The sequence below is a fragment of the Cannabis sativa genome, chromosome 5 (assembly GCF_029168945.1).
Source record: "Cannabis sativa cultivar Pink pepper isolate KNU-18-1 chromosome 5, ASM2916894v1, whole genome shotgun sequence".
Lineage (NCBI taxonomy): Eukaryota > Viridiplantae > Streptophyta > Magnoliopsida > Rosales > Cannabaceae > Cannabis > Cannabis sativa.
Window position 1 is genome coordinate 8,888,492 of NC_083605.1, and position 25,587 is coordinate 8,914,078.

A 25,587-nucleotide genomic window follows, 5' to 3' on the forward strand; every position below is an offset into this window, starting at 1 on the left:
TGGTATTAGCTGGATGAGTTGGGATCGTATGTGTCACCCTAAGCATGTTGGAGGATTGAGATTCAGAAGTTTGAGAGATTTTAATATGGCTCATTTAGGGAAACAAGGCTTGAGGCTTTTAGTGAATGGACTCTCACTAGTGGATCAAGTTTTTAAAGGCAAAATTATGCTCACGGGTCTTTTCTTTTTGGTGAACTAGGGGATAACCCAAGCTTCATTTGGAGAAGTATTTTTGAAGCAAAAAAACTAATCCTAGCAGGTGCTTTTCGGTTCATTGGTACGAATGAACATGTGTCTATTCTAAGAGATTCATGGCTCCCACATAACACTAGTAGTTTTGTTACTTCAATGCATCTTGCATTAGAGAATAAGACTATCAACAACCTGTTTAGTTTAGAAGCTCAAGCTTAGGATGAGAAAATCATTAAGGATCTTTTTATAAAAGAGACCAAGAATTAATTTTTTCTATCCAGCTAAGTGACTCAGCCACAACTGATTTTTGGTGTTGGAAATTCGACAAGCTAGGATAATACACAGTTAAGAGTGCGTATAAGCACTTGCAAGAGGTTAAAAGAGCTTGGTCGATGGATAATGCTACTGGGTTTTGGCAGGACCTTTGGAACCTTAAAATTCCACCGAAGATCAGTAATTTTCTTTCGAGGACCGCTTCAGGATCATTGCCTACTTGTGTTCAATTAAAAAAAAAAAGGCATGTGCCTGTAAGTTCAACCTGCCCTTTGTGTCTTTCATATGACAAAACCATCTATCATGCTTTGGTAGGCTGCTCATTTGCTCGGGCTAGCTGGAGCTGATTGATGGTGGATATGGTAATGGTGTGGATGAAAATTTCCACAGTTGGTTGCTAGTTTTGATGAGCAGGGGCAGAACTCGTGAGTTGGAAGAAGCAGCAGTGGTAAGTTGGGCAATATGGCGTGCACGAAATGAGTTTGTTTGGCAAAAAAAGAGCTGGTCTGCTGCAAATATTGTTGCTTCAACAAAAATTCTACTTGATCAATATAGTTTTGCTCAAGAGAGAAAAGGTTTTTCTTTGTCTCGTCTTCTTGATGGCAGTCGAGTTACTGAGCGTTAGACTGCACCTTCTCTAAACCAAAGCAAGATTAATGTTGATAGAGTTTTGTTAGAGAAGAAGGGCCGTATTAGGTTTGGTTGTGTGGCTCACGATTGTCGTGGAAGGATGGTTGAAGCCTACACTATGGGCAAGTTGGGACTGGTTCAACTCAAAATTGCAAAAATATAAGCACTAAGGAGGCTTTAAGCTGGATTGCTCATCACTCATGGGGTCTGGTATTATTGGAAACGAATAGTTTGATCTGTGTCCAAGCTATTCAAAGTAATATATTCATCTTATCTCAATTCGGTCTTTTAGTACAAGATGTTTGTACTCTTCTTTTATCTTACAATTATATTGAATTGTATTTTGTAAAACGATCTACAAATAAGTAGACTCATTGTCTGGTAAGGAGTTCTTGTTTCTCTACAGGTCATGTGCTTTAGTTGGAGAACATTTTCTGTGAAGTGCGCTATATTATTTTGAATAATTTTAATCTTGTTATAAAATAATATAAAATAATATAAAGTAGATGAGAAGAAAGAAGAAGAAGATGAAGAGAGAAATAGAAAGTGAATGAGAATTTCTGAGTTGTTTATTCCAATGGGGTGAACCCCTATTTATACAAATACAAGAGTGAGATATTAAGAAACTAAGAAAAAGGGAAACTAAGGAAAAGAGGAATGTTGATTACAATTCATGGTAATAAATAAAAGATTTGGACATCCACATAATTATTAATATTTATAACACTCCCCCTTGGATGTCCATAATAGCTGACTTATTAAAAATCTTGCTGAAAACTTGGTCAAAGGAAAAAGAGTATAGTGTAAACTAACTCCCTCCCCCTCATTTAGGCATTTGTGGAGATCTTCTAATCGACGAATTTCGATCTTGTCTGTCGTCTTCTCAAATGTTGATGTTGGTAATAACTTTGTGAATAAGTTTGTAAGATTGACACTTGATTGAATATGTTGAACACCAATATGCATTTTCTTGAAGCGTATAAAGAAGAATTTCGTGAAATGTGTTCTAACTCTATCTCCTTCAATGTACCTCCTTTTAGTTGAACGATGAAAGCAGTATTATCCATAGAGAATTGCTTGGGTTGATACTTCTTTATTGAGTGCAATCCGTATGTTTCCCGAATATGCTATGCCAATGATCTCACTCACACACATTCTCTACTTGCTTCATAAAATGCAAGTATGTTAACATGATTTATAGTTGCCTCGTTAAAAACCTTGCCAGAAAAACCCAGTGGGACAAAATCTGAGCTAGGGAAAAGAGTACAATATATATTTCATATTCATAATTATTTGCAAGTTGCCTCGTTAAAAACCTTGCCAGGAAAATCCATTGGGACAAAACCTGAACTAAGGGAAAAAGAGTGCAAAATATGTCTCCCCCTCATGCACATATGATCCATAATTCTTTTGGTGATAATATATCTCATAAGATTATTGTTATCACTTTTAAAATATCACCATATATAATCTTTGATCATATATTTTCTATAACTCTTCCAGAGTATGCATGGACTTCCAAATTATAGATGAGGGGTTCGTGGAACATTAGTCTTTATCCAACTAATTGTATCATTCATGTGTGTACACAACTTTGTTCATACGAAAATTTAAAATTTCAAGTAGATATGAACATAACACATTAATGGTACTACAAATTTTCATTTGTGACAATGATGGTACTCCAAGACCATATATTTATTCCATCTTGTTTTATGATCTTAATTTCCATATCAAATGATCATATATCTATAATTCTTGATACATATGAAGTACTTCAGGACTTCAATACTAATGAACAAACTTTATACATTAATATTTCTCGAAATACAAAAGAAATAAAAGTTTGTTCTTCAATTAATCAAAAACTCTTCAAGAGTCTATCACAACGTATAATTTACGTATTTATATTGCATAGACAACCATAGGTATTTTTCAAATAATAATTTACTTACATGTCTTTATTTCATACAAAGATCTTTGTCATATAGTGCGCGCGACTTTGAATTTATATCACTTAAGACATGTATTAAATTCTTCTAGAATTTTTAGATAAGGCTTATTTCAAATTCTCACTATATTAGGAGCTCCAAATAAATAACCTTTTGTTGCAACATTTATGTGACGCTTATAAATCCTCATAAAATATATTCCAGGCTATAATCAAATCATGATTATATTTTCTCAATATTTAAGCCTTACTTCAATCAATCTCATGTCTATGCAAACTTTGTACAACAATTCATTATGTACAAATACATATATGCAAATTTCTCATTAGAAATATTTATTTGCACACCCTACAGGTCTTACTTCACTTTATGTGAGTAAATTTGCCTGGATTGCGTCATAATATTTTAGCCAAAAATCAAAATGTATGTCGATGATTCTCGACAAATCTAATACCATGATCCTTGCTATCTCATGTTAGTTTATTGCATATGCAAACATTCAATATTTATTGTCGACAAAAATTTCAATAAATGATAATTTCCTCCCATATTGACATAACTTATAGAGATCTCTTTAAATTACATATTTTTCAAATATGTTTATCATTTATAGGTACCTATATAGAATCACTTCAGGGATTCAATTATGATCAAATGTGTTATGTCTAACTTCTCTTGGGAGTCTTTTCGAGTACCGTTTTCATCACGGTTATCATTTTAATACTTTATAACATTAAGGTATCTCCATGGGTACCTCTAGATTTAACAACTTCAGGGCAAATCAAATGAACATTTATTAATAATTTTTACATTATTCATTTACGCTTCAGGCGTTTTCAACTCATTCTATCTCAACTTTGAATAATATTGATTTGCAGTTGGTATATATCATTTTGAACTATATTGTTCTTATATACTTTGTGCAAGGATCATTTTTCAAAAATTATCATCGATCCCAACCGGCTTCTCTCCCCCTGATCGAGAGAATTTTTAAAAATTGTGATATCTAATAATATTAATATACTTGTAGGGATTTCAGTATATCACAATGAATCAATATTTGTTTAAACTCATATATACTATGTGACATTGAACTTCAGGTTCAATAAACTTCAGTTTCAAGTTCAATCCTTATGAACTTAATTCATTTCTAAGAATGAGTCATACGTGTATAATTAGAAATACATAAATTTACACATTTTGTAAATGCATGATTATATAATCTTATCACATCGATAAGAAATTATGCAATAAAAATCTAACAATGGCTCAAGATTGTTAAGAAAATATAATTTAAATATTTTCTATGTGGAAAAATATATGCACATTCTTCTTTTGAGCCTTATAAATAACAATGAGAAGAATCTTCTGGTTCTTCAACAAAATTTAGTCAAATTCTTTGACAATTTATTGCATATGATTGATCATGTCAAAATAATTCAATTCATGAACTTCAGGTTCACTATAATTTGTATTTCAATGAAACTTTCAAAATGTAATGTAAATTCATTACAACATAATCATTACAAGTTTTATTTTTATATACACGAATAATATAATTATATTATTCTCCAAAACATATACACTCTTCAGGAATCACTATCATCAATTCAATGATGTGTATAATTTAAAAGATACATGACAACTTCATCATGTTATTGTAATGGTCAAATAGATATAACCATAACATATCATTCATTTTTCCTGATATCTTTTTAACAAGTCGTCTAATTTATTAATAGACTATTCATCAGTCTAATTATCATGACTTGATATATTATATATTTAAATGTACAACAAGTACATATAATAAGTTATTTATTATCACTTTCATAACTAGATAAAAGTTACACATCTAGGTACATACAAAGACATTTTACTACTCAAAGTAGCAATTGTATGTAAGACTTCTTCAGGAAGCTTTTCAACTAATCATTTTGTGATTCTTTATCACTTTGATTATATTGGATCACTAACAAATATTAGTAAATTATATATCCACTTTTGGGATTATGCAAACTGAATTATATGGTAACTATATATTTACATATCATGTACCAACAATAGTTTGAAACTATTGATTTCAAGAAATAATAAAATATGTATAGATTAATTTCCTTCTGGCATTACCAATATATGTGAAATCTATATTCTTTGAAATAGAATTTCATGCCTATTCATTCTCTTTAGGTAATGATATTTAAATATTCTAAATGTACAATAAGTTTGTACAATTCACATTCTATTAAATAATCAAGTATACTTTTATCTTGATTATAAGTGTGTCCGTACTACAAGTACGCGACCACTATTATTCAATTCCACACATGATATATAGATTTCATGCACTTTGATTGTGTGTGGTATCTCATCTTTTGGTTGTTTCCACTTTTTTCTGTAAATATTTGAGTAGTAAATAATGTCATTGATTATTTAAAATCATTACATTCACTTCGGGGAATGACGTTGAACAAGTAGAACATTATTATAAATTTCTTAAAAATTTATTACTTGTTCATCCATAAAAATATAAGAAATTATTCAACAATTTCTTTTACGATATTTCAAAGAATATATGAATGCAATTTTTGCATAGTCTCCAAGATGTATGCAAAATTTAATCTTTAATATATGTCAGATTCAATAATTTCCAACATTGCAAGTAATAACAATGTATAATAACATGACTAATACGAGGAATCTTTAAAAGTAATTGACTTCAATTCGTATCATTCTCTGCAGGGAATGATGAACAATAAATACATGCCTCATGTATTTAAATAACATTAGTCATGCTCATTGTTATTCTTATACTTTGATGTTTCAATGCAATTTTCTTAATATTCTTTTTGGATATTCAAAACCCACTATAAAATTGCATCAATAATAATCATTTTTAATGATTCTTTAGTTGTATTCACATAAATACAATCATTTTTTTTTGACAAAAATAAAACATTTACTTCAGGAAATGTTTGTCAAAATCTATATCGATATTAGATTACTTTTCATTGTCCTCAAAGAATACAAGAACATATATATAAGTATGTATTCATCTCTTTCATTATATATCCATCAACTATATAATGAATATTACGTTTGCATAATCTTCAGGATATATGCAATATTTTATTGAGGAAGCATAATCATCAGGATATATGCAATATTTTATCGAGGATGCATAATCTTCGGGATATATACAATTTTTTTTATCGATGATGCATAATCTTTAGGATATATGCAATATTTTATCGATGATGCATAATCTTCAGGATATATGCAATATTTTATCGATGATGCATAATCTTTAGGATATATGCAATATTTTATCGATAATACATAATCTTTTGGATATATATATATATATAATTTATATAGATTTTCTCTATCATATCATAGGCACACATATATTGTAAATATTATGAATGATAAGAACATAATATATATATGAAATTAATAATAAATATATAAAAACATATACATACATATATAATATATAGATATATAGATAAAAAGAAAAAGGAAACCAAATGATTCTTGAAATTGTTTCAGTCAGATGAGTATATATATAAATATATATTTAGTGTATCGTGACTTTGAAACAATTCAAGAACTTTAACAAAATACTTACATTGGGTCTTAGGCAGAGATTCATGCTTGAAGCTTGGGCAGAGACTCGTGCTGATAACGTGTTATAAAATAATATAAAGTAGATGAGAAGAAAGAAGAAGATGAAGAGAGAAAGAGAAAGTGAATGCGAATGAGAATTTCTGAGTTGTTTATTCCAATGGGGTGAACCCCTATTTATACAAATGAGATATTAAGAAACTAAGAAAAAAGGAAACTAAGGAAAAGAGGAATGTTGATTACAATTCATGATAATAAATAAAAGATTTGGACATCCACATAATTATTGATATTTATAACAAATCTTTAATAAAAGTGACTGGTTTATTTTCTTTAAGAAAAAAAAAACAGCACATATATCTTTATAAGGAAATTACATAATTACCATATCAATTGATTTTTATTTTCTTGGTACGTGATTGGCGATTGTGATGGAAACATATTAATGCTGGAAGACTTTTATGTACATATTTGATAAAAATGCCAGTGAGTAGTAACCATATATGATAAATATATATTCTTTGTCTTAATGGGTTCCAGTCAGGCTAAGTGTGGAAAACGTATTCCTTCAAAATAGTAGAAAAAATGCGACTTTGTATCATTGTTAATCTTATCTGAACACTCTAAGAAAAATACTTATGTCTCTGTCTCCACTACTAGACTAGTAGTGTACTACAATTGAGTCTCCCATAGTCAAACCCCAAAAGGGTCTTCTTTTCTTTTCTTTTGTTTTCTTAAAAAGCTTTGAACTTTTCTTTTGTTGAGCTCCTCCTTGATCTTCAATGGAGACAAGAATGAAGCTACACTTTCTCTTTCTTTCTCTTTCCTTTCTCCTTCTTCTTCCAGTATCAGCCTCTTTCACTCCACTAGACAATTACCTTCTCAACTGTGGTTCACCTTCCAATGTTACGCTCTTTAACCGGGTCTTCATTGGTGATTCATCCAATTTGGGTTCGGATTTTCTCTCTACAGACCGGTCTATCTCGTTCAAGAACCAGAACCCATCTCCAAACTTGTCTCCTGTTTACACCACGGCTAGAGTTTTCACCACTGCTTCTGGGTATAACTTCAACATCAAGAAGAATGGGACTCACATAGTACGTTTTCACTTTTCACCTTTTGTTGCTCCTAGTTTTCCATTACCATCTGCAAATTTTACAATTTCTGTAAATGGGATTTCGGTTTTGAAAAATTCCCATGTTAGAGATACTTTGATTAAGGAGTTTATAATGAAAATAGACAAAGCTGCACTTGAAATTGTATTCACCCCCTTGGGTAAGTCGGGTTTCGCTTATGTGAATGCTATTGAAGTTTTTTCTGCCCCTGATGACTTTATTGTTGATGATGGAGTTAAGTATGTTAAAGCTGATGGAGATGTAGAGTACAAGAATCTCTCTTCTCAGGTTTTTGAAACTATTCAGAGAATTAATGTTGGAGGTTCAATGTTAACCCCTTTTAATGATACTTTGTGGAGAACTTGGTTACCTGATGAAGATTATCTTGTTCTAGCATCTGCTGCCAAGCCTGCTGTCACCACTCACACTCCAAATTATCAGAAAGGGGGTGCAAGTAGAGAGATTGCTCCAGATAATGTCTATATGACTGCCCAGCAAATGAATAGGACTAACTTAAATGTTGGCTCTAGATTCAATGTTACTTGGAAATTTCCAGTAGGTTCAGGTGGAGTTCCACACTTGGTTCGTTTGCATTTCTGTGACATTGTTAGTCCTAGTCTTAACTCACTCTACTTCAGTGTGTACATCAATGGGTACTCTGCTTACAGGGATCTTGATCTCTCAACTTTAACTATTCACTTACTTGCTTCTCCAGTGTATATGGATTTTGTTGTTGATTCTGATGATTCAGGATTTATGCAAGTTAGTATTGGCCCTTCTGATCTTAGTTCTCCATCAAGGGCTAATGCCATTTTGAATGGGGCAGAGATAATGAAGATGCTTCATGCCGTCCCTTTGCAGTCAAATGGCGGGGTAAGTAAGAAAACAGTTTGGATTTTGGTGGGTTCAATTGTTGGAGGAGTTGTTCTGCTGTGTTTGGTTATACTTGGAATCATTCTTTCTTTCAGACGAAGGAAGAGGAGGCCAAAACCAAGACCAAGACCTGCAGAGAGTGTTGGGTGGACGCCTTTACGCATATTTGGAGGCAGTTCACTCAGTAGACTGTCTGAAGGAACCACCCTTGCATCACCAGGACCAAACGGATATCTTGGCTTGAGAATCCCTTTCACTGAGATCCTATCAGCAACAAACAACTTTGACAAGAATAGGATTGTAGGTTCTGGTGGATTTGGTATTGTGTACAAAGGTGTTTTGAGGGACAACACAAAGGTTGCTGTAAAGAGAGGTCAGCCAGGATCTAGGCAGGGCCTTCCTGAGTTCCAGACTGAGATAACAATTTTGTCAAAAATACGCCACCTTCATCTTGTTTCACTTGTTGGGTATTGTGATGAACAATCGGAAATGATATTAATTTATGAATATATGGAAAAGGGAACCTTGAGAAATCATTTGTATAGTCCAAGGTCCACACCATTGTCTTGGAAGAAACGGCTTGAGATCTGCATTGGTTCAGCAAGAGGTCTTCACTACCTTCATACTGGTTCAGCACAAGGAATTATCCACCGAGATATTAAATCAACAAACATTTTGCTTGATGAGAATTATGTGGCCAAAGTGGCAGATTTCGGTCTTTCAAGATCTGGTCCATGTCTCTGTGAAACTCATGTAAGCACTGGTGTGAAAGGTAGTTTCGGCTATCTTGATCCTGAGTACTTTCGCAGGCAGCAACTAACAGATAAGTCAGATGTTTATTCATTTGGAGTTGTGCTCTTTGAAGTTCTTTGTGCTAGGCCAGCCGTTGATCCATTGCTTCCTAGAGAACAGGTGAACTTAGCTGAATGGGCACTTCAATGGCAAAGGAAAGGCATGCTCGAGAAAATAATCGATCGCCATCTTGTTGGACAGATCAAACCAAGCTCGTTGAAAAAGTATGGAGAAACAGCAGAGAAATGTTTGGCTGAATATGGTGTTGATAGGCCAACAATGGGAGATGTGTTATGGAACTTGGAATATGCACTCCAGCTTCAGGAATCTGAACCACAGACTCAACAGGAAGAAGTTGGCAATGTCGATTCGCAGCAGTTGTCAACTACTACAACTCCTAGCAATGCAAGAAGAGTAGAAGAAGAAGAAGAAGCTGACGGCAGTAGTAGTTTAGAAATTAATTCAAGCCAAGTTTTTTCCCAATTAATGACCAATGACGGCAGATAACTTCACCACATGCTGCTGCAGCATTCGATTTTTACTCAGTAAATCTACTCTAAATCTCCATCTATCACAAGTTACAACATCAGAAGCAACATATTTTAAAGGTACTTAAGTATTAACATTAAATATTCTTCCTTCTTTTCATTATTTTCCCCTTTCATATATAATTTTGATTGCAAAAACATACTATATAGTATCACAATATTCATATAGAACACAATACATGGGCTTCTAATTTTCTAGCCTAAATAGTTCAGTGGCTTATAACTGTTGTATGGTTTTCTCTATTGTTATTATCCACTGGATATATAATTAATGAAACTGCTTGAAGGTTGGACTCTCTCTCTCTCTCTCTCTCTCTCTCTCTCTCTCTCTCTCTCTCTCTCTCTCTCTCTCTCTCTCTCTCTCTCTCTCTCTCTCTCTCTCTCTCTCTCTCTCTCTCTCTCTCTCTCTCTCTCTCTCTCTCTCTCTCTCTCTCTCTCTCTCTCTCTCTCTCTCTCTCTCTCTCTCTCTCTCTCTCTCTCTCTCTCTCTCTCTCTCTCTCTCTCTCTCTCTCTCTCTCTCTCTCTCTCTCTCTCTCTCTCTCTCTCTCTCTCTCTCTCTCTCTCTCTCTCTCTCTCTCTCTCTCTCTCTCTCTCTCTCTCTCTCTCTCTCTCTCTCTCTCTCTCTCTCTCTCTCTCTCTCTCTCTCTCTCTCTCTCTCTCTCTCTCTCTCTCTCTCTCTCTCTCTCTCTCTCTCTCTCTCTCTCTCTCTCTCTCTCTCTCTCTCTCTCTCTCTCTCTCTCTCTCTCTCTCTCTCTCTCTCTCTCTCTCTCTCTCTCTCTCTCTCTCTCTCTCTCTCTCTCTCTCTCTCTCTCTCTCTCTCTCTCTCTCTCTCTCTCTCTCTCTCTCTCTCTCTCTCTCTCTCTCTCTCTCTCTCTCTCTCTCTCTCTCTCTCTCTCTCTCTCTCTCTCTCTCTCTCTCTCTCTCTCTCTCTCTCTCTCTCTCTCTCTCTCTCTCTCTCTCTCTCTCATGTATTGTATGTATCACTGTACTTGCTCTTTCATCCATTTATTCAACCTTAGTGGACATCAATTAAAATTCAAAAGACTAGAGGCATATTATGTTAGGTGGGTTGTATTGAGTCATTGCTCATTATGGTTTTTCTTACCAGTGCATTAGACTCTAGGCACTCACAGGCATAAGTGAAAATGGTACTCAAGTATTTGAGCAACTTAATAATCAAATACCTCTGTATATATGTATTCCCATGATAAAATAGAAAAGACAATTAGCAAAAAAAAGAAAATAGACATAGTCATCATATATCCTTAAAATTAGTTTCAATTTTGGTAGTTGTTTTCTGTTCATTAGTTGTAGTTTTCTTAACTACAGCACAGTATTGGATTGATTTTTGAACAAAGTTCATTCCTTTTGAAATATCTAAGGAAGCATGGTACAATAATCAATTATAGAAATCTTGCATGATTTGAAAAATGAAGTTTCATCATGTGAGTGTAAATAACAATAAAAGTAGAATATACTAAATCACAGCCATAAATAAACACACTTGTTAATATGATTGAATAGGACATAGTCTAGAATCAATGAACAAAATAGACAACTCTTGTCTTTTTTCCATTAGTTTTTGAGTTGAATAGTGTAACCAGCAGCATAGGAACAACACAACATATGTACAAGTACTACATAAATTCTATAATATATAAAAGAAAAATGAATATGAAAGCCCTTAGGCCTAGACTAATCTAGATATCAAGATATGCTAATGTTATGGTGTTGATTCACTAGAAAGTAATTTCATTTTCAGCTTTGATTTATTGCAATGTACAAAGTGCAAATATGATGTGTGTGGAGGGAGGGTCCCCTTATACGGCTGGAAACACAATGGTCTATTTTTGGGCCAATGGAATATGCCATTATTCTTCAATTTTTGCAACAAAATTCCAATTGGGAAAAAAATGTGCAGAGTGGGGAAATAATATAATTATCTAGTTATGAATATCAGAATTTACATAAGTGTTAGCTAAAAAAAATAATCAATATATATTCAACTTAGGAATTTAGGAGAGGTGGTATTTGGACATTCTCTCCACTAACACATACACCCACCATGTTGTGGGGGCTTATCATATAATATTATTTTTTGTCCTCAATGTATCACTATCTTTTTGTTTTTGAACAAATTGTGTCACTAGCTTTGATCATTATGGTATCTTGAAATTTTCTTTATTTAATAGTTAGAAGCAATGCACTTTCCCATTTGCAAAAAGTTCAAAAGTTTACCCACCGCCACATGTGTACTCACTGGTATTTTAGGTTTTATTTTAAAAATAAAATCTTCTCAATAGTTCTTTAAATACTACAACTTTTTTTTGAACATGAGGAAATTTTATTCCAAAAAAAAAAAACACAGAACAAATAACAAGCAAGGCAAGCTGCAATAACAACATACCACAAAAACAACTCTACCAGCTATTGACTATACTTAATACATAATTATCTCTTCTTTTTTTAAAATAAATAAATAAGCCTTGTGATCCTCAACAGCCTTTATCACATCACATTTTTAATCTCCCTACTAAGCACTATAGCAGAGTTACAAACATCATAAAAAATACAGCTATTTTTATTTTTCCAAATCAAATAAAAAGCAGCTAAGCATGTCAAAAAGATCCATTTAGTTGGAGCGGGTTGCAGCTCCGATTCGATGGATCACCTTTGATTCGAAACATTCGGATACTTATTGGATCTTGGATTAGATCCGCTCCGTCCCGCCTAATTTTTTTCTGGATCGGATCTGACCTGACCCGATTTAAATTTATTTTTTTAAAAAAAAAAACTTAATTCAAGACTTGGATCCCTTGAGACCTGGACTCGGACCCAGACTCGGAACCCTGACTCGGGACCTAGGACCGGGACCCAGACCCAGACCCTGACTCAAGACCCGGACTCGGACCCGGGACCTAGGACTGAGACCGGGACTCAGACCTTGACTTGGGACCCGGACCTTGACCCGGACTCAGACCGGGACCCGGGACCCAGACCGGGTGCCAGACTTGGACTTGGACCTCGACCCAAACCCTGACCCGGGACCCGAACTCAGACTAGACAACTTTAGCTATTCACTTACTTGCTTTTCCATTCCTTAGATAAATAAAGTATATGTCTAGGAGCCAAAAGACTTCCTAGACATAGATTTTATTTATCGAAGGAAAAAATTTAACTATTCCAGAAAAGATAAAAGTCATGAAAGGAATTCCTTAGGATCAACAATGAGAGTTCTCATATATGCTTTGGTATGCATTAGACCAAACACTTGCTATTGAGTGGGAGTAATGAGTAGGTGTCAGATTAATCCAGGAAATGGACATTAGAAGACAATAAAGTAAATCTTAAGATCGAAAGAGGAACTATATGTTAGTTGATAAGGGTGGTGTTTTAATACTCTTAGGCAACACCAAATCAGGTTTGTTGACTTGCTTTGATGCTAGAAAGACTACTGATGAGATGGTGATTACTCTAGGGGTGGAGCAGTGATTTTGGAGAAGTGTAAAAACCTATCTGAAGTCTCTAACTCTACCAGTGAGACTGAATGCTGAAGTTGCAGAAAGGATACTTATTCAGTATATGGAAAGTTCTATACAGTTTTTTTGGCATTGTACCAATAATGAATTAACTGCTAGTGATACTTCTTGACTAACACAAAAGTAGTTGCCAAAAAGTAAAGAATCCAGTATCTCTAGAGGAGTAGACATATAGAGAGGAAATTCACAATATCAAGGATTCTGTGATTAAGGAGATGTAATGGTAGAGAAAGTTTGTATTGAATACAACTTGTCAGATCTTATTACAAAGAGAATACTACATACTACACTTGATCTAGATATGAATGTGTTGAGATTATATGAAATGCACTTTTAGTTTTATATTAGTGCAAGTGGGAGTTTGTTGGGTTTTCTGCCCTAAATAAAACTCATTTCAATATAATCAGATTTACTAATTAATAAAAGATCATAAGTCATTTTATGTTGCATGGTTCACATGATTTATTTCATGATTATATGCTTAATGTATAAATTCTATTAAGTCCAGAACATATATTTGTTCATGATTATAGTGTTGTCAGTAAAGTGAAATATAATCATGATTATATGTTCAAAAGTTTAAGTCTCATGATTTGTCAATACAATGGATTTAGACTGACATGATAATCGGCGATAAGGTATACTTAGTAACCTTGGATAAGTGTTATGTCCTTTTCAGGATATTTACAAAATATACCAGTATCGGATTTATGGAGTATACATTGGATTGGACCGATATTGATCTTAGATAAGATATCATAAACTTACCGTTATATCTTTCTAAGTCAATATCACTAGTTGATCTTAGGTCTATAGATCTTAATCTTGATATGGTTAGGTTCAATCTTAATTGTATTATTTATGTTCTTCAATTTGTTCGTTAAAGTCGACCAATTAGATCTTCTCGTGAAATACAGATTAAGAACATGGTAGTTCAATTGAATGGGAGCGCTAATCATAGGTATAGAATCTATAGCTTCTATAAGTATTTAGAAGTGAAATGATAATTTTTATTGAGCTTGGCTTGATAGAGATAAATGATTGAGGCCTCATTTCAGTAATTATATTAGTTTACTGAAATATCATTTATAAGTAGCTAAGTATTTTAAGAATAAAATACATTGAAGGGTAGAACGGTAAATTTGTCCATATTCGATGTAGATCATCTATAGAGGATCTTTGACTATTTAGATTGTAACAATAGATAATCATAACGTACATATATCTTGGTACATATAGAGCGTTCTATATAATTGAGAATGCAATTCTGAATCTATAGTAACGCAAGGAGAAATTAATAAGTTAGAGAATTTATAAATTCTAGATCTACTTATTGGAAGCTCGGTTATATAGACTCATGGTCTCCTCACTAGTTGAGATAATACTGCTTGCAGACTCGCTTAATTGGTTTTAATTAATCAATTACAATTCTAAAATTAGACTATATCTTATTTATAAATTTTCACTAAGTAATGTCTTAATTGTGAAGAAAAGAGGTTTTGTGGTCTATTTGTTAATTAAGAGACTTTGTATGGTCCAATTAATAAATAATATAAATGGTAATTTTATTTGATAATTAATTATAATTATTAAATAAATAGTTTTGACATTTATAAGTTTGAAATTGAAAAGTATGGTATTATTGAAAGAAGAATAAGTGGTTAAAATAAAGTAACAAAATTGTAACTAGTAAAAGGCCGTTTAGTGGCCGGCCAGTATATGTAATTTTTGCCCATTATTTAATTCTTTTTTAATCCATATAATTCAATTCTAAGCCCTAGTTGAAACACTATAAATGGAACATGATGCTCTAAATCTGTTAAATCTAGTTTCTAAATCTGTCAGACAACTAGTAGATGCAAGAGACCTTTTTATAGTGATTTCGAGCCTCCTTCATTGTTCTTCATAATCGTCCCATAGTGATAGTGTGTTATGCCCACACATAGCAAGTCAAGTACTCAATCATAGTGCAGAAGACGGTAGAAACTAACCCGAAGGAGAGAAGGAGACCTAGGTTCAGATCTTGTTATTACTCTGCGACAGAACACGGGTTAGAGATCTAAGTGGAATGAGTTATATTATTTCGCTGCAATCAATGTAAGGTTTTCTAAACTCTTATGCGTTTAATTTTATCGTATTAGAGATATTCATATTTAGGATGTTAATTCAACATACTTGTTAGTAAATCTAGATTTTGGTAAAATAATCTCAACATAAATACCTTATGTTTTTAGTTTTATACACTTATGTACAGAATATTTTTTTCTTTGATGGATTAAATACTATATGTTATATTTTTGTTGTAGCCTTTACTACCAATTTATTAAATGTTGATTTGATTAAGTATATGTCACATGTCAATATATTAGTGATCTAACTATTTTTTATTTTTAAATTATCATTAAATAATCTTACAAAAAATAACTATAAAAATTGAAATATTAATAAGAAGAATAATAGAAATATATTATTATTATTTAATTTGTTTTTCAATATTGAAATTATTTAATAAAATTTTTATTGAAAGTGGACCACTAACCAATTAACACGTGTTAGGTTAGTCGGAGTTAACAAGACCGACCCTAAATATAGGCGGGTTAGGCCCGTGCTTAGGGCCCATATTTTTTGGGGACCCAAAATAAAAAATGAAAAGCTTCACTAGACTTTTATTTAAGTAAAATTAAGTGTAATGTTAACAATAAATATCAATAGCTTAGTTGGTAGGAATGTATGACACATCACACAATGATGTTCATAAGTGTATGAAACTGAAAATATAAAATATAAATTACAAATAGGTACAAAAAGATCTTTTAAAATAAAATTTAGGTTCGATGACTATGCTGGTTTTGCACTATTTTTTGATAGTTTTCATGTCTTTTATAGTTTTCGTGTCATTTTTATGGCTTACCCCTATTTATTTAAGGTAGATTTGTGATATGGACAATGGATATGAGAATTGTTTCATTTTGTATTCATACCTTCTACAAATGACTTTTCGACAGATAAGTGTTTCAAGTTTTGACACTATAATATGAATTGTTTTACCATCTTTATTCATATCAATTATTTTTTTCTCCATTAAATTGTATGGTAATAGAGTTTTATTTATTGTTAAGTTGTAGCGTCAACTGTAATAGAGATTTTGCCAATAAATTTTATTTTAAATTTAACTTGTTTGAGAGTTGTTATTTTCGAGCTATTGAGATTTTCTTTTATTAATTTTTAATATTATTGTTAAGTGATTAACTCATTTTTTTTTTTTTATTTTACTTTGTTTTGTAAATGTTTGGGGACCATTCTTAATATGTTAATGAGTTGGTGTGTAGTATTCAGTGATACAAGTTAAAGCTATAACTCTTTGGGTGTGATGTTTGAAGACGTAACTTTATTGTCTAAATTTTTAGGGCAATTTTATCTCATGTTGTTTACTGATTTTAACAGTTTATAGTTTGACAAAGCATGTCTTTCGGTTAGACGATGAGCTATCCAGATTCAAGGAGGTTCTTATACTACTTACAAATATCTACATCGTAAATTTACGAGTGATTCTAATTAATAAAAAAAATAAACTTTTTTATTTTTATACTTAAAAAATAGTTTTTTTTTTGTATTTTTACGGAATTCTACATAGAAACTCCTATTGCAACTAGCGCTGCAACCTAAATTGCAACAAAAAATCGTATAGAAACCCCTATTGCAATTAGCTGCAACCACTTTAGAAATCAAACCGTAAATTTGAAAAAAAATTACGGTTAAAAAAACAGTATATGGGATAATTTTCCTAAAAAAAAAGATATATTTACTGCAAATATCCCTTATTTATTTTAGGCTAATTAGGATTTTTGTCCCTTGAATTTTGACATGTACCAAATCATGCCCCTGAACTTTTAAGGTCGTTAAAAATGCCCCCCTGAACTATTGAGATTGTTGAATTTAATGACTTTTTTCCAATTTTAGTAAAAAAGTCTAACATGGATGAAAATTCAGAGGGCATGATTTAGTACATGTCAAAGTTCGAGGGTGATTTCGTAGATATCAAAGTCTAAGGAACATGGTATAGTACATAAACAATCACTGAAATAGTAAAATTAAATAAAATTTCACAAAAGTTCTTGAATCCAACGATCTCAATAGTTCAGGAGTATTTATAACGACCTTGAAAATTCAAAAATATGATTTGTTTTTTAAGGTACAAAAATCTTAATTAATCTTTATTTTATTTAATTTTTAGTTTTCCCAATTGTTTTTTTTTTTTTGAACAAAGATTATTTAGTTTTCTATAAGCCTAGACCGAAAAAGCTGTCGGTGTCTACGCCGTTAAAAATAAGTAAATTTAGAAGGTGGGGCCCACTTATCCAGGTGGAAATAATAATTAATGATACATAACAGTGAAGTGGCAGATAGTGGTAAAATAACTGTCAATCGCCGTGAATTCCACAATTACCCCTCCCTCGTTTTCCTATTAAATAATCATAAAAATAAGTCCGTACAAAAGTGACGGGGGTTGCTTTGCTTTGCTATCTGAATTTTGATTCTCAACTATCTCACAGTGTTCCTAAAATCAAGAATTAGACATTTCTAGGGCACAGCATTTTCAGAAATTCCCAATTTCACACGAGCGAAAGAGAGGGCTCCACCAGTGAAATTGAGCAGTTTGGAGAAAAGAGTAGCGTAATTAGATTTTTTTGTATATTACAGAGAAAAGGAAGGGAGTGGACAAAAAAAAAAGTTAGGGTTTTTGGAGGAAGAAGATGACGGATGTGGTATTGCATATATATGATGTGACAAATAGCGGATCCGAGAAAACGAACAACACCATTGTTCAGATCAATAAGATCTTCAAGGACGGTATTGGTCTTGGGGGTATTTTCCACAGCGCCGTACAGGTTACTTTTGTTTTTATTTTACATTTGTCTATGTACTAAATGTGTGGTGTTAAAAGATGGTGTCTTTATTGAGGGCTTTGGTTTTAGATGGGAGATCTAGGGTTCTGTTATGGTTAGTAGTTGGAATTTTGAGTTCGGTGAAACCTATTCATGGGTGTTGTTTGTCTGTGGATGATGATTGTTTGTTGGGGCTACTTTAATGATTTTGATGCCTTATGCACAGTGTTGAAATTTATAAAGCTATGATTTCAAGCAAAAATAGTAATTCTCTTGTTTTGATCCAGTTATTATACTTGTCTTAATTTGGATTTGTGGGTAAATTAGCTGTGTCTAAAATTTGTTTCCCTTAAAATTTTGTTGGGTTCACTGTACAATGTAATTTATTCAAAACAATTTTGCATTTTACTTGAAGTTGAAATATATTCTACTGGCTCATGGTTTGAAAGTCATGACTTTTGTTATCTCTCTCCATGTTTGTCATTTTTTTTATTTGTTCTTGTATGTACTGTTGAATCTATATGAACTTAGGTGATGTGATCTGTTATTTTGCAAGCTAATGAAGGAAGATTTGAAGTATGCATTTTCACTTTTGAGTTAAAGAGAATCGTACACGAAGTTAATCGGATACCTTATGCCTTGATAGGTTTTTGGTGAGGATGAATGGTCATTTGGGTTCTGTGAGCAAGGAACTGGTGTTTTTAGTTGCCCTGCAGGTAAGAATCCAATGTATTCCTACCGTGAAGCCATTATTCTTGGGAAAACAAACTTTCCAAATTTCAAGGTTAATCAGATCTTGAGGGAGCTTAGCAGAGAGTGGCGTGGAGATTCATATGATTTGTTATCAAAAAATTGCAATCACTTTTGTGATGAGTACTGTGAAAGGCTTGGTGTGCCAAAGCTTCCAGGTAATTAATTTGAGATTAATTGTTCTCTAACTTTTTTTAAAGTTCATTTCGTGGTTCAGTATAATTACCGGACTATTTCAAAGCTTCTTGTTGCATGGGAGGAATTAACTCAGCTTTGGCAGTTATACGTATATCCTTAATTTCTTATACTTGAAAATTGATATGACTGCAGGAATGAATGGAATGAAATAAGGTTTTTTTTTTTAATAAATAAAATAAATGAGGTACTTCTGGGTTTAATAGGCTAAACAAGTTAACATCTGACTAGGTGTGTAGAACTGTGATTATATGCATTCATTTCACGCATTTCCATTTAATGCTTTACTTGCTGGTATTTGTTTTTGTGTGGATATGCACTAGATGTTAAATTTATACATAAGGAGCTTATTTTGGTGAGATTTTGTAAATGCAAATGTATTTATTTACTGCTTGTCTCACTCATATTTTTTATTAGTTTCTGGGAAAGCTACCTCAATAAAATAAAATAAAGAAGTTAATGAACTCGCCCCACCTTGTCTTTTTTGGATGCAGAACAACTTTGCTACTTTATTTGGTTAGTTAGCAAGCTATAGCCCAAGAGCTTAGTACCACTCTTTGCCTTTTTGCTGCAACATCCAGTTTTTCTAATTATCACTATATTGTGCTTATTATAATGATTTCTTACGTAAAGGTTGGGTTAATCGTTTCGCTCATGCTGGTGATGCCGCCATGGAAGTAGCAGGAACCACAGCATTAAGGGTGCGTGTCTCTTCTTCATTGAGATAATTTACAATCTTTTAAGGCGTTTGTTCATGTGTGATGCTCATGCTGTGATTTTGCTAGTCCTTGTAATAAGTATTTTGTCAACGTTTCTAAAGGCTAAGTAGATGCATGTGCCTATTAAATTAGTTAACATTTTGCAGTGTTGTCCATATTGCAATTATCACATGGTCCCCACCCTTTTTCTACCAATATTACAAAACTTGGATTTAATAAATTTGTTTTCCTTTAGTTTATATTTCATCTGTATCCAATGCCAATCAATTGCACTTGCTTCATGCGAATCGTGTCTTCTTTTTGTTGCTGTTTGCAGTTTAGACAAGCTAAAACAGAGATTGTGACAGCAAGCAAAGTGGCATATCGTTTTCTCTTGGGTGTTACCAACAATGTGGCAACACCTACTGAATCCTCTGGAAATTCAAACAGAGGTTCCCCTAGATTTCAAGGTACTTGGTTTAAGAACTTGGTTACAACTGGGGCCAAACCTTCAACTAGTTCAGAGATTGAGAATCAAGAAGAGGATTTTCATCGCCAACACCCGCATTCAGATGTAGTGTCACAACAGCGGCAAAATTCACAATCTCGACATGATATTTGAATGTTAGTTTATTAAACATGCTTGTTATATGTAGCTGAGACCATGCAAAAATTATTGACGTTTGCTATTCATTTGTGTATGAATGTAAAATTTTCTTTTATTGTTTAACTGAAATCTGCTTATAGATGATCCCAAAGCTTAAATGTTCTTATAGTGCGAGCGAGGATATGGAACACACTACCAACTGTTCCAATTTCATTCTAAATCAGTCAATGTTTTGCATAATTTGATATTGCCTTTTACTAGTTGTCATTTAAGTTATGTGTTCGATGCTCTAGCCTTTTATTTTCTTGGTTAACATGGTGTAGTTATGCAATTTTGTTTCAAGGAGTAGTGAGTAATGATATGGATGCACTAATTTTTAAAACATTGGAATGTGATTCTAATTGAACCAAAGAGCAGGTTAGGAAAAACAAATTGATATACTGATACCTAATAATTTGAAGGCTTGGTTTATTATCATATCTATCTATTCTATATAAAGTGTGTCTATATAACTGAATTCTTAGTTTATGAGAAATTCATAGATGACTTTTTATTTATATTTAATAAAATAATAAAATATTATTGAGAAATTCTACAATGCACTCCCTTAAAATGGATACATTGATATATCCTTATCTGTTTTAACACCCGAAATAATTTTTTAGTCAAATTTTTTCTCATAGTCATGTACGTTATAATTATTTAAGACATCCTGCAAAATTTTAAGAAATTTGGAAAAGTTTAACACGCTGAAAACTACGTTCAAACAGTGTATTGCACACGTGACTATTTTATTTTATACGCGTGTAAAATAGACTGTTTGAACATTGTTTTCTATATTGTAAATTATTCAGAATTTCTCAAAATTTTGTAGGTTATCTTAAATAGTTATAACGTACATGAATATGAAAAAAAATTAGACAAAAAAAATTTTCTCGAGGCCGAAACAAGATAAGGGTGTATCAGTACACCCCTTTTAAGGGGTGCATTGTAGAATCACCCAATATTATTTATATATAATAAAATAATAAAATAAAAATAAAACAAATCTCATTAATATTTGAACTGATATTTGATGCTAATCATTTATCTGTTTTTATTTTTTAAAAAAAAGTGTCATAAACATTATTGAATAATGGCAATTGCCAACACAAGAATTTCAGCACAAAAAATTATACTTGACCCCTAGACAAGATTATCATCTTCCAATCCTAATAATATAAATAATGAACAACACCTCATTAGTTATTCTATGAGAATGATGCATGGTAATGTCAAAAAAATCATTAGATGATAATAATATTTCTCTAACAATGATACCCTAAGTAAGAACTAAGAAGTATTGTAGCGTTTTATTTTTAAGAGCATGAATAATATTAAGATAATTGGATTCCACAATCAAACTCTTATTCTCCTATTAAAAAAACACATTAATATACATGTAAATGATTCTTAGTTTTACAATAATAAATTATTAATTAACTCACAATTTCATAAAATTATAAAGTAGTAATTTCAATTAATTTTTAAAAATAATTTATAATTTTTTCAAAGTTTGGTTATAATTATTATTTCCAATTTTATATAAAAAAATAATTATTAGAAACTTGTCATAAAAGGTTATTAGATTGTTAACTTATTAATTTTTTTTAGTGTCCATCAATGGGTATTACACATTTAGAAGTGTTCCATATATATATATATATATATATATATATATATATAAAGTATTTTAACTAAAACATTTCACATTATAATTTGTGAAAAAGAGATTTTTTATCTACAATTTTTAGATAGATGTTATCTTCAATTATCAATAATTTAGAGATTGATTTTTAATTTTCTTTTTTATTTCACACATTTAAGTTGTGTTTTCTTTAGTATTTGAACATGAATTTTTAGTTTATTTTTGGATTATCTTAAGAACATATTACACTTAAATTATCAAGTTTTCTTAAACACTATAATATATTACATCCAGTATTTACTTTTAATTGTCAACATTATAAATTATATTATTTAGATATACATAATAATAATCTCACCTAATAAGTAATAAGATTTTTTCTTTAATTGTTAATTATATCTTTTAAATAAAGTAAAAAATACCTAACATAAAATTAGTATACGTGCCTCGCACGTAATTTTTTACTAGTATATATATATACTGGTAAAAAGTTACGTGCAATACACGTATAATTAGTTTTATGTTAGGTGCTTTATAATTTAATTGAGAAAGATTCAATAAATAATCATATAATTTAAAATGGTTCAAAAACTAATTTAATTACTGTGTGGAGTTATTTGAAAATCAGTAGTGAAATGTCAAATTCAAAATTTGCAATAAAAGAAAGAGAAGAGGAGAATAAAGATTAGCTTGAAATATATTTAAAATATGATAATGCTACACATTTATTCACTCTTCTCTTAATTTTATCCTCAATTAAATTCATGAGTTGGTGCAAATACATTTTTACCACACTTACTTTGGATACGGAACTTGAACCGGTGATAATAAAATTATATAGAATAGGAGTAGCAGGCCTATAACTCAACATATAACCATATTACACATAGTAAAAATCATTACATGTATAAGATAAATAATTTTGACCTTTCAAGAATACCAAAAAAAAAACTTAGTTTGATCAATCATGAGAGAGAGAGCCACAGAGAATTTAACTTTAATGAACAACATGGAATAATTTTACAAGAGAAACAATGTTGAGCTCAATGATCTCTTTATCTGAAGTCAAACTACCTAGCCTTTTCTCTTTGACTTTTATACCATTTTTGTTTAAGAAAATAAACATTATTATACGTGCCCACACATCAAACATCAAACATAAATTTTTAGTAGATTGCCCATAGCCAGTGTAATCATACTTGAGCACATAAAAATTGATAATATTTTCCATATAATCTTGGTATGCTGAAGCGATGTTACTTTTTCTGTATGGTGTGTAATTTTTGTTTTCTTGTTATGTACATTAAAGTAAGAATATAATAAAAACTATAGAGAGAAAGACTAATCCCATAAGATTAACACCCAGATGAAGACTAAGCTCGGTGAAAATGTGATACATCTGACCAAGATCAGCAGTATTGTCATGAGAGTAAAGCAAAGTGAGTGAAGCAAAGGGTTTATTCACATACATAGCCACTATCTCATTCACACATTAATATGAATCCATTATCATTATTTTAGGGGTCTATTTTTTGTGAGATCTATTATTATTTCAAACACAATGGAGATCCAAGAGGAAATAAAGTTACTACACTTAAACTTGATTTTAGCCAGGAAGTTTATTCCCTAAAATTAATCAAATACTGATTATAAAACGCTAAAATTAATAAATCGATTGAAAGTAGACACTCTGATCTACCTCACTCACACACTCTGCTCAACATTAATCATATATGTATGGAAGAGACAAGAATTTGATCAATAAATTAACTAAAGAAGAAAGATACTGAATCAATACTACAATATTGCTGGAAGCGGAGTTGCTGAATCAAGAATACAACCATACATGTCAGACAAAACCATTTTGACATAAACTTATTCCCAATCAAACAAAATACGAAAAACCTATAAAAGATACAATCAAACAGAAAAGGAAAAAAAAAGGCATAAGAGAAAGATGACGACTGAATAGGAAAATAAAATAAAAGAGAAAGGTGGCGACTGATTAGTCAAATTTTAAAACAAAATTCCATGACACGATCGCAAGCATCAAGCCGTCAATGGAGATCGCAACCCTCGGATCCCATTAATGGACTGTCGACTCCAATGTTAAACGAGATAGCAAGCCTCAGCCCCCGTTATGGGGATTTTTCTTCCCACAACTCGGATAGGTGAATCACAATTATTAATTATTATTATTATAAGATTATTAAGAAATGGGTTAAAAAATGAACGGTTAAAAAATGAACGGATGTTAAGCTTAAAAAAGTTATTTAGAATTTTTTTTTAAAAAAAAGTCACCCATAAATTTCTCATAAACTAAGAATTCTGTTATATAGGCACACTTTATATAAAATAGATATATTTCTTCATACTAACTCAATAAAACTCTACTATATTCTTTCTGCTTTCCTAAGAGGTGTACCGTACACCTCAGTAGTACAGTAAACTCCCATAACAAACTCATACTAGTATGAGTTATAAATTCTCTGTTGCTGGCTCACTGTTGCTCTTGTTAGTCCTACGTGTATAGGACATGTATTGGGAGGTCTGTCAATACCCTTCGCCTAAAGATGCACCTCAAGGTGAAAATGAGGAAATTGCTCTAGAATGTTGTTGAAATCTTTTAGGCTAGTGAGACGAATTAATGAGAGTTGCGGGACTACCTTATGAATTCTAGGGCACATATCCAACTCTTGTTTTGGTTCGAGAGTCTAATCCAACTCAACTCTAGGGGTGTTTATAAAATAGTCAATCAAATCTAATTTGCAAAGTATGAATGTCTGCACTTACGTGGATTGGATTGGATTGAAAAATACAAAAGTCCACACATTGTAAAATACAAAATTCGCACTTGTATAAATTGGATGTTGATTTATATGTCAAATAACTAATCCAATTTAATCCACCCATATTTATATAATTTTTTTTAAAAAATAATATATAATTAATATTTTAATAGCAAAAAAATAGTAATTTAAAAATCTAATATATAAAATACAAATATATTTCAAAACTTAATAAATTAAATGTATATTCTATTTTTATATATAATTTATATTTTATCTACATACAATTTAAAATAAAATTTAACATTTTTTTCTACATGTATTTTTTTTTTCTTTGAATTTATTATTTTATTATTTTAATTTATTTTCGGAGACATAAAACAACAAGAATTTCTTCTATTTTGTTATTAGTTATGTGAAGAAAAAATATTTTT

The 25,587-nt window shown here is 31.6% G+C and overlaps 2 protein-coding genes across 2 annotated transcripts; both read left to right on the forward strand.

The window, feature by feature from the left end:
• Window positions 1-7,221: 7,221 nt before the first annotated feature.
• Window positions 7,222-10,298, forward strand: LOC115716889 (probable receptor-like protein kinase At5g24010). The gene has a single exon (XM_030645804.2). The coding sequence runs from the start codon at window positions 7,457-7,459 to the stop codon at window positions 9,959-9,961; it is 2,505 nt and encodes an 834-aa protein (XP_030501664.2). The 5' UTR covers window positions 7,222-7,456; the 3' UTR covers window positions 9,962-10,298.
• A 7,725-nt stretch (window positions 10,299-18,023) lies between these two features.
• On the forward strand, window positions 18,024-20,917 carry LOC115716888 (deSI-like protein At4g17486). Its single transcript, XM_030645803.2, has 4 exons — window positions 18,024-18,430; window positions 19,074-19,335; window positions 20,006-20,073; window positions 20,408-20,917. Exons 1-4 carry the CDS (start codon window positions 18,296-18,298, stop codon window positions 20,690-20,692), a joined length of 750 nt encoding a protein of 249 aa, XP_030501663.1. The 5' UTR covers window positions 18,024-18,295; the 3' UTR covers window positions 20,693-20,917.
• The last annotated feature ends 4,670 nt before the right edge of the window (window positions 20,918-25,587 follow it).

Bases quoted from the DNA above. Each gene is read 5' to 3' on its own strand.
- LOC115716889 (XM_030645804.2), top strand. From the start codon at position 7,457: ATGGAGACAAGAATGAAGCTACACTTTCTCTTTCTTTCTCTTTCCTTT.
- LOC115716888 (XM_030645803.2), top strand. From the start codon at position 18,296: ATGACGGATGTGGTATTGCATATATATGATGTGACAAATAGCGGATCC. The intron at 18,431-19,073 runs GTTACTTTTGTT...ATGCCTTGATAG, and splicing joins TTTTCCACAGCGCCGTACAG to GTTTTTGGTGAGGATGAATG. The intron at 19,336-20,005 runs GTAATTAATTTG...TCTTACGTAAAG, and splicing joins TGGTGTGCCAAAGCTTCCAG to GTTGGGTTAATCGTTTCGCT.